Source organism: Epinephelus fuscoguttatus, linkage group LG20 (genome assembly GCF_011397635.1).
Source record: "Epinephelus fuscoguttatus linkage group LG20, E.fuscoguttatus.final_Chr_v1".
NCBI lineage: Eukaryota > Metazoa > Chordata > Actinopteri > Perciformes > Serranidae > Epinephelus > Epinephelus fuscoguttatus.
The window spans coordinates 37,822,275-37,839,347 of NC_064771.1; the positions used below are offsets into that span (position 1 = coordinate 37,822,275).

The 17,073-nt window shown below is 42.4% G+C and overlaps 3 protein-coding genes across 3 annotated transcripts; 2 read left to right on the plus strand and 1 right to left on the minus strand.

Moving 5' to 3' along the window:
• Window positions 1-3,617: 3,617 nt before the first annotated feature.
• Window positions 3,618-7,747, minus strand: LOC125880684 (galanin receptor 2a). The gene is made up of 2 exons (XM_049563388.1): window positions 7,152-7,747; window positions 3,618-5,283 (listed from the first exon to the last, which is right to left on the minus strand). Exons 1-2 carry the CDS (start codon window positions 7,493-7,495, stop codon window positions 4,644-4,646), a joined length of 984 nt encoding a protein of 327 aa, XP_049419345.1. The 5' UTR covers window positions 7,496-7,747; the 3' UTR covers window positions 3,618-4,643.
• Window positions 7,748-10,974: 3,227 nt separating this feature from the next.
• LOC125880697 (uncharacterized) lies at window positions 10,975-13,784 on the plus strand. The gene is made up of 3 exons (XM_049563404.1): window positions 10,975-11,133; window positions 11,456-11,607; window positions 13,233-13,784. Exons 2-3 carry the CDS (start codon window positions 11,504-11,506, stop codon window positions 13,660-13,662), a joined length of 534 nt encoding a protein of 177 aa, XP_049419361.1. The 5' UTR covers window positions 10,975-11,133; window positions 11,456-11,503; the 3' UTR covers window positions 13,663-13,784.
• A 1,433-nt stretch (window positions 13,785-15,217) lies between these two features.
• On the plus strand, window positions 15,218-16,220 carry LOC125881299 (uncharacterized). The gene is made up of 3 exons (XM_049564386.1): window positions 15,218-15,376; window positions 15,505-15,628; window positions 15,791-16,220. The coding sequence occupies exons 2-3, from the start codon at window positions 15,525-15,527 to the stop codon at window positions 16,218-16,220; spliced, it is 534 nt and encodes a 177-aa protein (XP_049420343.1). The 5' UTR covers window positions 15,218-15,376; window positions 15,505-15,524.
• Window positions 16,221-17,073: the final 853 nt, after the last annotated feature.

Consider the following 17,073-nt stretch of genomic DNA (forward strand, 5'->3'; position numbering starts at 1 on the left):
GTGATTTGGTTTTACAGCCCAAAACATAACTATTTTAGTTCACTCTCACGGTTCTCATTGTTTCTGGCAGTAGCGGGCGACCCAGTCGGCAGAAAAAAAGTTGGCATTGTATGTTTCTGCAAACCACATTTGAATATTTGCACATTATTATGTAGAGGTACATTGAAACTTTACACAGTGTGTGGTTATATTTAGACATAAAATCCACTCTTACAGTTGATCAAAGATCATGTCTTGGCTGAAAATACTCGGATAAGCGGGTACAATCCTCGCTGGAAAAACAGTGACGTATCAGTAGAGAACAACTGCTTTCTGTGGCATTATCCTCAGTGGTAACTCAGCAACGGGTTGCCAAAAAAACACCCACAGTCAGTGGTTATAAAGCAGCTGGAAACACAGCAATGACACACTCAGCTCATTCACTATGTCACTTTAGACACGTTGATGTGATCCGTGTTAAATGTACAAATGTGATTGATTCACGGTTTGCAGAAACGTACAAGGCCAACATTTTCTTGTGGCAGTAGGGTTGAACAGGAAGCTTCTTTTGGAGTTAAAAAAAATGGTCGTAAACTCTACAAGCACCTCACTATATAATGAGGAAAACTGTGTGTGTGTGTGTTCCATGTTTTTCTCCTCACTGACTTGGTCAATCCATGTGAAATTTGGCACAGTGGTAGAGGGTCATGGGAGGATGCCAATGAAGCAATATTACATCAGTTGGCCAAAGGGGGGCGCTATAGCAACCCATTGAAATGTCAAACTTTGAATGGGCATATCTCATGCCCCGTATGTGGTAGAGACATGAAACTTTGCACAGAGATGCCTCTCCTCATGAGGAACACATTTGCCTCAAGAACCCATGACTTCCGCTTATATAGATTTTCCGCCATTTTGAATTTGTTGAAAAACACTTCAAATGGATCTCTTCCTAGGAAGTTTGAGCGATCTGCATGAAACTGGGTGAACATAATCTAGGGAGCAATATCTAAAGTTCCCTCTTGGCAAAAGTTGGAAAACTTCCTAAAACTGAGCTTCTATAAGGCAATGAATATTGCGGAGGGCGTGGCTCATCACATAAAGGTGTAGAACATCTCAAGGGTTTCACCCATCACCACGCAACTTTGTAGGCATATGACCACACATAATCTGAGGGGACCCCTCCATTATTGAGCCCATCAAACAAAATGGGGGCGCTAGAGAGCTCATTTCTTATCTAGGCCTAACCGCCATATGGATTTTTACTAAACTTGGTAGATATGTAGAACAGGACGCCTCAAGGTGACTGGAGAAATTTAACTCTAATTGGCAACTGGGTGGCGCTATAACAACAGAAAAATGCTTCAAAATGGCTAAAATGCCACCGATCGCTGTGGCTCCCCGTCCACAGCAGTACATTGCTTAGCTTCTGTGTCAGACTGCTGCCTGCTTCTCCAAACTGGGGGCGTGCCGACGTCTACTGCAGGTGATCAGCTGACTGGGTAAGTACCTCATACAGCCCCACTTAAACAAATCAGAATTAACCCTTTAATGGTGTTCAGTGAGGTTTCCTAAAGTCTGTGCTGTTTCCTGAGTCAGTAGTTCCAACAGAAGAGACAAAAAAAGATCTAAAAAGACTGTAAACTTTCCAAACTACAACATGTGGCTCACGTTTCATGGATTTTACATTTCGAGCAGACGTCCTGTCATTAAAACATCCCAAACTGCTGTTGGCAGTTTAAAGTGCGACTGAGCTGTGGTCTGACAGAGAGCCACTTTGTGTCACCAAGACAACCACACCTTCTCAACGTCTCCAGACTGGGTTTCCATGGTGATAAAAAGTGGCGACCATCGATCCTTGAACCCATGTGCTTCTGTGCTTCGTGTTACAAGCTGGTTTCATGGAGCAGCTCAAGGTCGAGACAAAATGAAAAGGTTTCTTCTTTCTCCTGCTCGCTCTCAGAGTTTGGTTTGATGGGTTTTTCTGTCACGTTCGTACAGAGGGGCTCTGCAGTCGCAAAGAAACAAAACTTAGACTTCTAATGAGGTAAATATGAGTTATTATCTTTTAATTACAAGAAAAGATCTCATGATTATGACAAAATATTTTGTAATTATGAGAAAAGTTAAGGTGGTTATCCATCGCTGCTAACGCCTGTGTCATAATAAGCAAAGAACTCGTCTGTCTGGTGTCACTGCAGAGACGCCGTCTCTTCAGTGTCCTCATCAATCAAACGCCACTCTGCACAGATGAGAAAATTATGCAGCAAACACTGAGTTATGATTTATGAATCCATCAGATGCTGCCACTCATTAGAAAACAATAGTGTGGATTATTAACATTTAGTTCATCATTAGCCGACAGAGGCGTCCATCAAACCTCAGGGGCCAGCTGCACAAAGCTCCTTAAGTATGACACTTAAAGAACACCAGAGGCCTAGAGCGCAGAAACACGTGTAGGCGTGTAGCATCACAAAAACAGCGAGCAAAAAGCTTCATTGTCATGAAAGATGATAACAAAAAGCCGCCTCCAGCTGCTTTAACACTTACTGTGTGACGGAGGCCTAACCCCCCCTAAATATTCACTGTTGCTACCACTGAAGCTCCGGGGCCCAAAACAGTTTTCAGCACAGTCAGGCCCACATGTCACAGGCTCATCAGAGACGAGAGCAGGATATGAAAAAGAAAACACAACACCTTTGTGAGGTGGAAACAGTATTCACAGATATTTATATAATATAATTAGGAGCCAAGGTAGTGAGGCAGCTTAGCTCTAACATCGCTCATTTTTGTGATTAAAGCACCAAATTTGTCAAAAGTGTTGACAAATATATTTCAAACCAATCTGGATATTAGGGCATCAGAAACTCGCCCCCTGGTGGCCAGAGCAGGCAGTTGAATCCTACCTGCCCATGGACCCGTCCTGTTAATTGGATCCACTCCAAAATGTAATGGCTTCTAAGTTGGACCATGCTACATGCCTCCACCACGTTTTGTGAAAATCGGTTGGACAGTTTTCATGTAATCCTCATCCAAAAAATGAATGGAAGTGAATGGGCGGCCCATGGACACGGCAGCATGTTGCTGAGCAGACAGAGAGGAGTCGAGTTAATAGATTATTTATTTCAACAACTCAACAACACTGTGGGCATGCAGCCAGTCACATTTCATAAATACACAACACTGATGACGATAAGTTATCATGCAGCATATTGTCAAAAATCAAAATCACCACAGGAAACATCGAGGTGTGTCGAGGTTGATGATGAATTAGTAAAACTACAAATGTATATTCTACAGATGTGTGTGTTCACTGAGGAAAGAAATTTACCATTTTTCTGAAATAACAAAATTATCTTAGAATGTTGAGAAAAGTTTTTATGTTTCTCTGAGAATTTAATAAATTATTCTATTGTTGATTTTGATTTTTTTGCCATGAAAACATTCCTCATAATTCAAATAATTATCTCATTTTTTTTTTTATATATAAATTATTTTTTCTTGATTGAATGCATTACACTTTTGCAACATTCAGATACGTCATTGAAAATCTTTCTGGAAACTGCTGTATTCACAACACTCATGTTTCAGTCCATCATCACCTGCAGCTCCTGCAACAGTTTCAGGTCAGATTCTGGTTCCACTCACGGCCGTCATTTAATGTGAAGCTGAGGAGAGTCACTGTTCCTGCAGACGACACTGATGACCTCTTTATCTTCATTGAAATCTCTTTTTAAAACACGTTATTTCTGACACTTTATTTTGCAGCTTTTTTTTTTTAGAATGTAGTCTCAGGTGGCCTTCACTGTGTCGAATGGAGCCTTTGTCCTGAAAGGTAAAGGTTTTCCTCCGCACATCAATTTCTTCAGTCAATAATTTGGTGGCAGCAGCCTGTGCTGTAGACAGCTGTGGCTCATCCTGCAGCTTCTACTGTCCTGAAGTGTTCTTCATTCGCCATCGTCATCTCATTACTGTCTGTCCTTACAGAGACGTCTACTCAAGAGTCTCAATGCTGGTGAAATGAATACGTTTGGGACGTTATGTCAGGCTGCGTTCACACCTGCCCTGTTTGGGGCGTAGTTCGTTTGCCCCCTCAGTGCGGTTCGTTTGTGCAGGTGTGAACACAGCAAAACAACCAGACTGAGACCTTCTTGAAGAGGTGGTCTCAGTCCGGTTGATGAGCAGCGCTAAAATCAACCTGCGTAGTTGTCCCTCCATTGTGACATTAGAAAGTGTCACATTTATCTTGCAAGTGTACTCTTCTTCAACGTTTGCTTTACTTCCTGGATTTTTCCCACATGGAAATTCTGACCAATCAAGAGCAGCTTTCTCACACAAGGCATTTGATCTGGTCCTCTTGTAAATGCTGCCGTGAGAACACCAACCAACTCTAGGCAATTATACAACTTTGGAACAACATGAGTCCCTGATTCAGACCAGAGGAGACCACTCTAGAGCTGACAGCAGTTTCTGGGTATGTTCATAGTTCGTAATGTTAAGTTAGACATCTCTCCTTCAGCGTCTTCAGTTGGATGTCTCTCCTTCAGCGTCTTCAGTTGGATGTCTCTCCTTCAGCGTCTTCAGTTGGATGTCTCTCCTTCAGCGTCTTCAGTTGGACGTCTCTCCTCCAGCGTCTTCAGTTGGATGTCTCTCCTTCAGCGTCTTCAGTTGGACGTCTCCATGCTGCTGACTGTGTTCACCGCCTGGATGACGTGCACCTTGTTGACCTCCCTCCTCCTCAGCAAGCAGCTGAACACCTTCCTGAAGCCTTTGCGGAAGTGCTTAGAGACGAGCGCGTAGACGATGGGGTTGAGACAGGAGTTGGTGTACGCCACCAGGTGGGAGAGGATGCGGAGGACGTAGGTGACTTGGTTGAGGGGGAAGTGTCCGAACCACATGCAGAGGATGACCAGGTGGTGGGGGAGCCAGCAGAGGCAGAAGAGAGCGGCGACAACGATGATCATCTTGGTGACTTTCCGCTTGGCTCGCCTCGACTCGGACATGTCCTCCACAGGATCCACGCTGGTCCACAGGTATCGGATGGTGCGAGCGTAGGTGAGGCCCAGCACCAGCACGGGGATGAGGTAGCCAAAGACGAAGGTGCACACGTCCATTATGATGCGTGGTTTGGACTCCCAGGCAGGAATGCACACCACAGTGCCGGCCAGGTCCATCTGGGCGTAGTAGCTGAGATACGGTCCTGAGAAAACCAAGGCCAAGGTCCAGACCAGGCAGATGGCGGCGAGGGCGTTCTTGGGTGTTCTCATCTCTCTGGAGCGGAGCGGGTAGCAAATGGCTAAATACCTGTGAGAGCAGAGGGAAGACGTGAGATCGGGTCAGTCGTTACTGAAAGATGAAAACCATCTGAGTGCAGTTTGTGTTGTTGACTGAGGCTGTGTTTATTTATATCATAGACTGTATAAACATAATGGACGCAGCCACCCGTTGGTTTTTGGACTCCTGTTTTAAAGCCTCTAGTCTGGATTTTTGGCCACCGCCATCTTGGATTTTTGGAGCCAGTAGTGACCATATTTGGACAAATTGAAGCAGGTCAGTTATATAAAAATTCACTCAATGTGCACTTGTCATGAGCGGGGAAATTAGCTTTAATCACAGTTTCCACTGTGTGACTTTGGACTCTTCCAGACAAAAATGACCGACGTAGAAGAAACGTGGCGATATGTTTGGTCGTGGCTCTAAAACGATGGTCCTACGTCGCACAGTGAGACAGGTTTAAAGATGGCCGTTGTCCCGGTTGATCAAAGACAACCTGGGATAAAATTGACCAAAAGTGACCATCTCACTGTGTGACTGCTGTTAGCACCTGCGTCTGCTGGCAAAGAGGAAAACCTTGTGAAGCCTTGTCTGTATGATGTGTCCTCAGCTCTGACCATGATCGCGTAAAGAAGGACAAAGTGTGGAAGGAAACAGAGGCGGAGCTACAGCTGCCAGGTGAGACACCTAGCAGCTAGCAAACACACACACACACACACACACACACTGCAGTGTATAGAGCCCATGACATTATATCGACATTTTTCTAGACTTTTCTTTTTTTTTTGTTTTCCCATGTTTTTGGACTTTTTTTCTGTTGTTGAAAATGTTATCGATATTTTTCCAGATATTTATTTAATATTTATCGAATGCTTCATTAACATTAAAAAAAATTAATTCATGTTATTTAATAATGTTTTTGGGACATTTTTAAAAATATATTTGAGAAATTTCATTAACATATTTCAGGACATTTTAATTGTATTTTGTGGGCATTTTATTAACATATTTTTCCAGATATTTATTTAATATTTATCGAATGCTTCATTAACATTTTTTTTTAAAAAAATGTAATTAATGTTATTTAATAATATTTTTTGGGAAATTTTTTAAAATATTTTTGAGAAATTTCATTCACATGTTTCAGGACATTTTAATTGTATTTGTTGGACAATTTATTAACATTTTTTTCTGATTTTTTTTGTGGACATTTTCATAATAATTTTTTTTTTTACTTTTTAAAAAAATTTTAATCATTCCGTTTTAGACTTTTTTCTTTCTTTCTTTCTTTATTCTTTCTTTCTTTTTTTTTTTTTTTTTTTTTACATATTTTTGGATTTTTTTGTTGTTGAAAATGTTATTAACGTTTTTTGACATTTTCTTAATGTACAGAGGGAACCATGATGTATCATTTATAGTAAAAAGGCTTTTTTCATGTGAAAGGTTATGTTAAAGATAGTTTCATAAATATCTATGATTGAATTTGTGCTCATTCAAATGTGTGTGAAGTGTACTGAGGGACTGAATGACTTTAAATCTGTTCATTTATTTTTATTTTTATAGATTTCTGTGTTTCCCTGACAGAAACAAAACGAACACCAATATAATAATACCAAATATAGATAATTTGTAAATCAATAATTTAATTATTGATTTATATCATTATTATAACATGTACAACATGAGAGCAAATGAACACATATTCATTCTTATTTTTATTCTTTGGTAGTTTCTTTGCATGTTGGTGACGTGTGTGTGTGTGTGTGTGTGTGTGTGTGTGTACCGTCAGTACATCTTAATATTTAAATATTTACCACCTTCTGAACACTCTCAGAATAACGTGCACTGATTCTGCAGGTTGTGTGAGTATGAAGTTAATGACATGTGTGAGCACGCACCTGTCCAGGGACACCGCGGTCAGGGTGAAGACACTCGCGTACATGGTGAGGAAGATGATGAAGTGCACGACTTTACAGAGCACAGGACCGAACACCCACTGATCCAGGGTGTAGATGGTGGCCTGGAAGGGCACACAGAACACGATGAAGCACAGGTCTGCTATCGCGAGGTTGAGGATGAACATGTTGGTGGTCTTGGTGTTCATCTGTCCGTTACGGAACAGGACCGCGAGGACCAGAGAGTTCCCCACGGTGCCGAGCAGGAAGATGACCGCGAAGCCCAAAGAGATGAGCACAGACTCCGCTCTCCAAGAGGAGGAGGAGGTCACCGAGGAGAGAGTCATCTTCGTGTCACAGTCATCAGTAGTTCACACGGTCCGAAATCTGTCCAGGAACGTTGACGCACGGCTCGTGGAGACGCGCGCCTTGTTTGCGCGCCACATTTCCATATCCAGACGCAGCGTGACAGACATCGTCATCATCATCATCATCATCATCATCATCATCTGACTGAGATACAGTAATCTGTTAGGTAGAGAGGAAGAGTTTCTCCCCATCAAACACAGACTGAGAGGAACTTGGTAGCAGGGGCGCAATCTACGGGGCCACACAGGGGACATCTCTGCGCCTTCAGAGGGCTGTGTGGGGACCCCCCCCCCCCCCCCAAGTTGTGGGAAATTACAAAGAGAAACTAATTATAATAATTAAATGAAAATAATTGAGAGGATAACAAAAGTGATAACAATATCTGTTATGAGCCCATTTTACACTGACTGTTCAAAGCGGGAATATCACGCCGTTATGTGCCTCGCCACGCTGTACGTGAGGTATGATCCCGGAATCGGGGGACAGAGTTGTCTCGACTTTAAGATGAGCGCTGTCGACATCACAGTCGTGTTGAAGAGGGAGCTGAGCCAGAAGGCAAAGCTTTGGATTTACTGGTCCCAACCCTCACCTATGGTCATGAGCTCTGGGTAGCAGCCCTGGATAAGATAGATCAGAGGTTCCCAACTGGTCCAGATCTCTCCTTCGTCATCAGTCCAAGGTCCACACAGGTTAATATATTTGGTGTCATACATGTGTTTGGCCATGTTGTTGAGCTGGTTTTCTGTCTCTGTCAGGTAGCTGTCTGTTAGTCTCTCACTCTACAGCAGGAAACAGCACTTCAGACTTTTGACCATTCAGAACCCATGACCCACTTTTAGACCCCCAGTTGGGAACCACTGGTCCAGAAAGAGAGACGGATAAAGGCTCATTTTTGTTGTCTTGCAGGAAGCTTCATCTGTCCGTCCTGGTGTCTCTTTAGTCCTCTGTCTCTTGATTCAACCACAAGATGGCGCTGATGTGGCACAAATGAACGAAGCTGAGACAGACGAGGACTTGATTATCTGCAGGATGTTTTCTGTGTGTTGATTGAAAATGTTTCCAAAACCTGACCTCTGTTTGTCCCCTGATGAAGACAGGGGCTGTGTGGATAAAGAAGATCTTCCTCCTTCATGAGGATCACAAGCACAAATTTAATCTCACAGATTATTTATCAAATAGGTGGAGTCCTGCGCAGACGTGGGCCCTCAGGTCGTCACCTCTTTTCATGTACGTGACGACTTCACTCATCAGGTTTCGTGTTTGCTTTTCTTTATCTTCGTGTAACAGATCAGATAATTTGGGTGTTTCCATTCTGTCAAACTATGGTTTAATGGAAGGAGCGTAATGAATCTAGAGTGGCTGCTCTGATGACTCTCACTCTGTAACATCCCCATGAAGACATGATCCTATAGTGCATGTTCAAGGCAAGAGGCAAATGTTTTCTTTGCACATGCTGCCAGAGTTGATATTGAAGGAAAACATGAAAGAATCTGCAGGAGAACATTTACTTTATTAAAAAAGTAGATAAAATGTAATTTTATGGATCTGAAATCTGATATCAGACTGATGAGGCGGATTAGTTTTAATCTGCAGACGTGGTAAAATCCCACACCACAGAAATGTTGTTATGTTGATGGGAGTGGTGATGACACCGTGTCGTTCTACCGGCTGGACGAGTCGAGGCGTTGGCACAAACGTTCAGCTCTGCTATGACAACAGATCACAGCTGTACTCGTGCACAGTGTAGAGTATGCAGGAGATGAGGAGATGAGGAGATGGGGGTGGGGGGGGTCAACACATTGTGATGACATCATCATGACTTTTAAACCCCTCAACCAGCTGATATTTTACTTTTTAAAATCAGCTGAGGGTTTAAAGTGTTTCTGTGGTGTTTCCTCCCACAGTGCCCCAAAACATGGCTGCACACTGAGGACCATCTTGTGTCTGCAGTGAGGGAAGAAAGACTCAAATTCTTGACTCAATAAATACAAAGAAACAATACAACGATGTACAACCACATGAGACCTAAATACCACACCCACAATCCTGCTAAAGTTTGAAAGAGAAAGTTCACCTGAAAAATGACAAGTTTGAATCATCGGATTGTTTCTCTCTGTCGTCATTTTGCATCACTTTATTATCATTTTGCATCTTTTGTGGCTGTTCTGTGTTGCTTTGTAGTCTTTTCATCTCTTTGCATTCATATTGAGTTGCTCTCTGCTTGTTTTGCATCTCTGTGGTCATGTTCTGTTGCTTTACTCTCATTTTGAGTGTCTCTGGTCGTTATGGATCTCTGGGGATGATTTGCATCTCACTGTAGTTGATTTGCATCTCTCTGTGGTTGTTTCGTGTCACTTCACAGCAGTTTGCATCTCTTTGTAGTATTTTTGCATCTCTGTGGTCATTTTCTATTCCTTTGCTCTCATTTTGAGTGTCTCTCTGGTCGTTTTGCATCTCTCTGGTCGTTTTGCATCTCTTTGTCATTGCTCCATGTTGCTTTGTAGTCTTTTTTTCATCTCTTTGCATTCTTATTGAGTTGCTCTCTGGTTGTTTTGCATCTCTCTGTGCCTGTTCTGTGTCACTTCACAGCAGTTTGCATCTCTTTGTGTTCATTTCTGTTGCTTTGCTCTCATTTTGAGTGTCTCTCTGGTTGTTTTGCATCTCTTTGCAGTCATATTGTGTTGCCCTCTTGTTGTCTTGCATCTCTTTGTAGCCCTTTTGTGTTGCTTTGTCGTAATGTGCATGGCTTTATTGTCAGTTTGCATCTTATTTTAGTTGTTTTGCATCTCTGTCGCTGTTTATGTCTTTGTAGTTGTTCTGCGTGTCTTTGGGGTCATTTCGAGTTGCTTTCTGGTTGTTTTGCATCTCTTTGCGGTTGTGTCATTGTCTCGTTCAGTAATCCATCCATGTGCATGTATACGTGATGGTCTGAATGTTTGCTGTTCCCTCTGAATGGACAGGCGACTCGTCCAAATGTTATCCATCACTTTCTCTCAGTGCGCGCTGGAACAGGTTCCACATACAGAAGGAGCATTAAGACAATGAGAGGTCTGTTTCATCACATCGTGCTCATTCATCAGTCTTTGGCACATGAACTTTAATAAAACAACACAACATGGAAACAGTCACTTAGAAAACATCATTTATTTCCAACTGTCGGAATGTGCTCTTTGAGAGGAACCGGTTCAGGAGGTTTATGATTCATCTAAAATGAGTCACCGTCATTATCAGATGTACCGACCGTCTGACAGGTGGGGCTGCAACTGTTCACTCCTCAAATCTCTCCAGACGTCTCTGTATTTCACCCAACAACAGCCAGCCACAAAAAGTTCATGTGCTGTTCACCTTTTTTCCATCATCAGTCTTTTAATTCACATCAGACACATCATCAATGCTTCTCCCCTCCAGTGTGTTCCCCTGCAGCTCCCCTGACAGGTATAAACCGTCACACATAACTGGCATCACAGGTGAGCACTGACACACCCACTGTCACCCCACACTGTCAGCGAGGTGTGACTCTGCCTGGGAGGGTGTGACTTCATACTTGTCTCTGAATCAAACTCTGACCTGTTTTCAGAGGACTCGCTGCCGTCCCGTGCGTGCGACATAAAATAAAGTAAGTACATTTACCTTCATATAATTCTGCAGTATTCACAGAGGATAGACCTGCTTTAGATGGATGTAGCTTTTCATTTTGTGTCGAGATAAAAGTTTGCTGCTTTGATGTCATGTTTGGATGCATCGCAGGTTATATCATGTAGAACGGTGGTTTGCAGCCTCTCAGCAGTTTGTGTCAGTAAAATAAATCCTATCAGGCCCAGATACATTCCTCTACCTGATTCTGTTTCATTGATGATCATTCAGAGAAGTTTCCACATAAACTACAACTTCTACTTTAACAGACATTAAATATCTTCATCGCTTTCTGTCGTTCGCAGCTCTTTTCTTCACCTCCTGTCATCCAGCCATCTCCAGCAGCCACCACCATGCGTGACACTGCAGAGGCCCACTCCCACACCCTCACCACCAACCGCAACTGCACCATAGAGATCACCAATAACAGCAGCCACTTCTGTCTCGTCAACCCAAAGTAAGAATCGCTGTGCAGCCTTTTTGCAGTCAAATGTCTGAAATATACAAATCCATTTATGCATGACTACTGGTGGTGGAAAGTAACTAAGTACATTTACTCAAGTACAGTTTTGATGCACTTCACATGAGTATTTTCATTGTATTTGAGCTCATGGTACTTTTATACTCCAGTACATTTATTTGTTCAGGACTAAGATTTAATATAAAATTTCATATCTGATAAAATACAACTAACTGCTGAAGCTTAAACAAATGTTTTCCAGTCTTTTGTGGGTTGTGACTATAGACTGTATGCACGAGGTGGACGTAGCCTCCGGGTCTGAAAAGTGAAGCCAATGCTGAAGTGCTTTTTTTAAGGGATTTATACTTGTGCGTCAGCTCTGTGCAGAACCTACGCTGTAGCCTACGCACTTTTTGAGCATTTATACTTGTGTGGTGGTGTGTCTGTGTCACTCTGCAGTTACACCTCCAAAACACTAGTTGGCAGTGGGGTTTCTGTGAAATGCTGCAAAGTTTAGTTGATTCAAAACACACACTAAACACACATTAAACATGTCTTAATAGAGACAGTTTCAAACACAAATCAGCTTCACTATAACTCGCAGCATTCACAGACAAACACTTGTCTTTATCTGGACACATTTTCCCCACAAATACAACATGCTAACGTTATTAGCACAAGCCTATGGCATTTTACATTGTATAAATTAGCATAGCTGCTAGCAGACTTTTCCTCATCTCATATGAAGCCAGGGACAACAGCAACATTTAACAAAGGTAACGTTACAAAATTCAGCTCCATTACAGCTCACAAGGTTCACTGACAAAACAGCTGTCTGATACTAAACACGTTTTCCAAACAAATACAACATGCTAACGTTATTAGCGCCAGCCTATGGCATTTTACATTGTATAAAACTTTAAATGCTATTTTTGTGGAGGCCTTATTGTCTTCACAATTTATTGTTTCTTCTGTGAAATTTAAGAAAATAATAGTTTTGTTTCCACTGAGGGAAATGGTTTCAGCTTACAAAAACAAACAGGAAGTCTATGCTGCTGCGAGGTGCACATCAGGCTATGGCGTAGGGTATGGCATAGGCTCCACGTCAATGCAGAGCCTACGCTGTAGGTACAGCGTGGTGCAGTGGTTAGCATTGTCACCTCACAGGAAGAGGATTTCCTGGTGCAAACCCAGGGTGGAGTTTGCATGTTCTCCCCGTGTCAGCGTGGGTTTCCTCCAGGTGCTCTGACATGTTCTCCCCGTGTCAGCGTGGGTTTCCTCCAGGTGCTCCAGCTTCCTCCCACAGTCCAAAGACATGCAGGTTAACTGGTGACTCTAAATTGTCCGTAGGTGTGAATGTGAGTGTGAATGGTTGTCTGTCTCTATGTGTCAGTCCTGTGATAGTCTGGTGACCTGTCCAGGGTGAACCCTGCCTCTCACCCAGTGTCAGCTGTGATAGGCTCCACCACCCCATGACACCTAACATGATAAGCAGTTACAGAAAATGAATGAATGAAAATGAAAACGTTTTTGACATTGTGGTATTAGTATTTCAGCTGAGGAGAGGATCTGAGTACTTCTTCCACCACTCATAACTGCATCTACCCCCTTCTACCCTGCAGGGTGCACATGGAAAGTGGCTTCGTCTACAACCCCCCGCAGCCAACCCTGCGCCCCACTCTGACCGAGGTGTGCTCTTTCACCAAGGACGACAACACGGCATCAGGTGCTGTGGGCGTCATGACCTACGAGCTGTTCCACATGCAGAGCCGCCAGTGCGACGAGTTGATCGCCATCATGTTCTCGGTGCCATTTGACTACAACTTCTACAAGAACTGGCTGGGGCTGGGCATCTTTGATCACACAAAACCCTGCGATGACAAGCTGTTCGATTTCATGTACAATGGCAAGGACCAGGACGACTTTCAGCGGCATGAGGCCGACGGCTCAGGGGTGGTGTTTAAGGGGAAGTCTTTGGAAGTGAGGGGCTGCATGTCCGATGAGGGCAAGGCCATTATTAAGCTGGAGCTGTATGACAAGATGTCCCATTGAGTCTGGAATGAATGCATTGGTGTGAAATAAAAAAAAAGATGCATAGTCCTAAAAACCTACATACAACATGTCTGTCATACGTGTCATGTATGGGTGCTTTAAATAAACAAAAAACAATCTCACACATTTCTTGTCTTTGAATTTTTTATACCTCTGTGCCGGCGATAGCTGTGACCAGAGGTGTTAGTTCTTTGGGTTGTCATCTGTCAATCCCATTCTCATGAATCTCAAAAGCACATTAAAGGAATTTCTTTAAATTTGGCACAAACGCTAACTCGATCTCTGTAATGAAATGATTAGATTTTGGTGGTGAAAGGTCAAGGTCATTGTGAACTTGCATCCTTCTAATTGTTGTGATCCCGATATATTCTGCAAATGTGGCACAAGCGTTCACTCAGACTTGGCAATGAATTTGGTGGTCATAGGTCAAAGGTAAAGGTCACTGTGACAATGCATTGAGGCAATTTCTTCAAATTTGACATGAACGTTCACTTGGACTCAGCAATGAACTGATTAGAATTTGGTGGTCAAAGGTCAACGTCACTGTGACCTCGCGTCTGTCTCATTCCTGAGGAGTCGATATCACAATTAAACTTTGAGGGATTTTTTTTTTAAATTTGGCAGAAACGTTCACTTTTACTCAAGAATGAACTGATTAGATTTTGATGGTCAAAGGTCACTGTGACCTCACAAAACATGTTTTTGACTGTAACTCAAGAATTCATGCGCTAACTAGAGCACTCGGAGAACGCAGACCTCTGCCAAGCAGCTCGGATTTCCCACCATTTTATTATCATCTGTTCCTTGTCCCATTATAAACCTTTCCTGAAAATTTCATCAAAATCCGTTCAGAACTTTTCGAGTTATTTTGCAGACAAACACCGGCGAAAACATAACCTCCTTGGCAGAGGTAATTATGGCACAATTTTACAGAAATGTCTAATAGGATAAACTGATGATGATATAACGTGATGACATTTTATATCCAAAAGGTCAAGGGGTCAGCTTCACTTCTATCTTGTGTCGCTTGTGTGCAGTTTGTATGGTTGTGTGTGACGGAGGATTTTGTTTTTGCCACTTGCTGTCAGGAATGTTTTCTGTGTTCCATTGTGCTTATTTAAATGTAACATGCCCTTTTGCCATTGTGCTCTGTGGGAGAGTCAGGAGAGGAATAAATGGAGATTGCCTTCAAAAATATCCACGGTCTGGGCCTCACAACACAGACATCACTAGAGTCCACCAGTCACATTTAATTTAATTTCATCACACATGAACATCTGCACACAGTAACAAAGGTTAAAGTGAATAAAAATGATGTGAATCATTTGGAGTAAAAGTATTAGAATAAAGAGTTTCATGCAGACAGTAGAAACAGCAGAGACAAAAGGTGTGGCACAAAGGCAAACACTGAGCTCTGACACTGTGTCACGAAAGGTCGAACAAACCGGCTTGTGGCTTGGCAAAAATAAAGACACTGTGAAAACACAAAAATACCACAGCAATGTCCTTATCGTTGGCTACGCCCTGTCTTCACGCCTCCGTATGCAGAACATACCTCAGGGGAAGACTGCGAGAAACATGGGAGTAGGTGTGTGTGGGTGGAGGCAGTTTTGGGATGGGCTTAAGGTGCCACACATTCCCCAACAAGAATGATCTGAAGAGTGAGCCCAGTCTGGCATCGCCCAAACGAGCAGCGCACCCGTGATCCGAACAGGTGAGCCAGATTATTTCTCTGCTGTGTTTGGAGGTTTACTGACAAATATTGTTCAGTAAGTTGTGCATCTTTTATCATAGCAACTATTAACATAAGGATATTTATATTAATACAGTGTTTTGTTGCAGACTTCACCAGCAGCAGCAACATGAGTGAATCAGCAGAAGCTTTGGCTGCTAACCTCAAAAGCCGGAGAAATGTCACCATTGAGATCACCAACCTCTCCAGCATCTATTGCCTCATTGACCCAAAGTAAGTGCAACACTTAAAGACAGTATTGCCAAAAAAATAGAGTGTGTGTCAATTTCAGTTGCGTGGATAAATTGAGGTTCAAATACAAGCACAGCTACATCAGTTCATTGCTCGCAGTCACTCTTATTCCCTCTCTGCTTTTTCTCTGCCTTTCAAAAAAAGGGTTTACCTGGACAATGGCCACGTCCACAGCCCACCCCAGCCCACTGTGCGCTCTATGAAAACTGAAGTGTGCAATTTCACCAAGGGCAGCGGCAAAGCCTCCGGCGCAGTGGGCGTCCTGACCTACAACCTGTATCATCAGCAACATGGTGTCACAGAGAAAATGGCGATAATGTTCTCTGTGCCCTACGACTATAACATCTACCAAAACTGGGCGGGCTTGGGAATCTATGAGAAAGGTCGAGAGTGCAATGAGGCGCTGTACAAAGAGATGTACTACGATAAAGACCAGAAGTGTTTTCTGAGGGATGATGCCAAAGGCAATGGCTTCACATATGTGGAGGACAAGCTTACCTCCATCAGGGCAAAGTATGCGTCCTCGGTGTGCAGTGTGAACTATCATGTAGTGTGTTCATGCATCCCAGTCTGATATGAACAAACTTGTGTCTTCACTCCTCCAAAAGTCTTGGGCAAACATCCAAGTCAAGGTGGAACAAGTTCATGTTTGACTAAATGAGTTATCTTATGCTATTCATTAACATGTGTTTATTTTTCATTTGAAGCACAAATATAACCTCTTCTTATTTTATACATGTTCAGAAAACGTCCATCAGCTGAGCCTGTGTAAATTGATGTGATACAAAAAGACTTAAGTGTTGTTTCTGTGTCAAATATAGAATAAAACATCATTTGCATTATGTAGTAAATAATTAGACAAAAACACAAATTGATGTCAAAGATAATGAGGTCTGATGCATCTTTGAAATACAGATGAATTCTGTTGAGCAGAGGATGCAACTCATATACATGTATTGCACAAGGTCACCATCTAGTGGTCAATATATGCATCTTCAGGAATACCATAACACAAACAATACTGTATATTCATGTACAACCCCAACTCCAAAAAAGTTGGGACATTGTGTAAAATGTAAATAAAAACAGAGTGCAATGATTTGTGAATCATTTTTGACCCATATTCAAATGAATGCAGCCCAAAGACAAGATATTTAATGTTCAAACTTATTTTATACATGTTCAGAAAACGTCCATCAGCTGAGCCTGTGTAAATTGATGTGATACAAAAAGACTTAAGTGTTGTTTCTGTGTCAAATATAGAATAAAACATCATTTGCATTATGTAGTAAATAATTAGACAAAAACACAAATTGATGTCAAAGATAATGAGGTCTGATGCATCTTTGAAATACAGATGAATTCTGTTGAGCAGAGGATGCAACTCATATACATGTATTGCACAAGGTCACCATCTAGTGGTCAAT

Coding starts and splice junctions, on each gene's coding strand:
- LOC125880684 (XM_049563388.1), bottom strand. CDS start 7,495: ATGACTCTCTCCTCGGTGACCTCCTCCTCCTCTTGGAGAGCGGAGTCT. Junction 5,284..7,151: donor ACCGCGGTGTCCCTGGACAG/GTGCGTGCTCAC, acceptor CTGCTCTCACAG/GTATTTAGCCATTTGCTACC.
- LOC125880697 (XM_049563404.1), top strand. CDS start 11,504: ATGCGTGACACTGCAGAGGCCCACTCCCACACCCTCACCACCAACCGC. Junction 11,608..13,232: donor TTCTGTCTCGTCAACCCAAA/GTAAGAATCGCT, acceptor TCTACCCTGCAG/GGTGCACATGGAAAGTGGCT.
- LOC125881299 (XM_049564386.1), top strand. CDS start 15,525: ATGAGTGAATCAGCAGAAGCTTTGGCTGCTAACCTCAAAAGCCGGAGA. Junction 15,629..15,790: donor TATTGCCTCATTGACCCAAA/GTAAGTGCAACA, acceptor TTTCAAAAAAAG/GGTTTACCTGGACAATGGCC.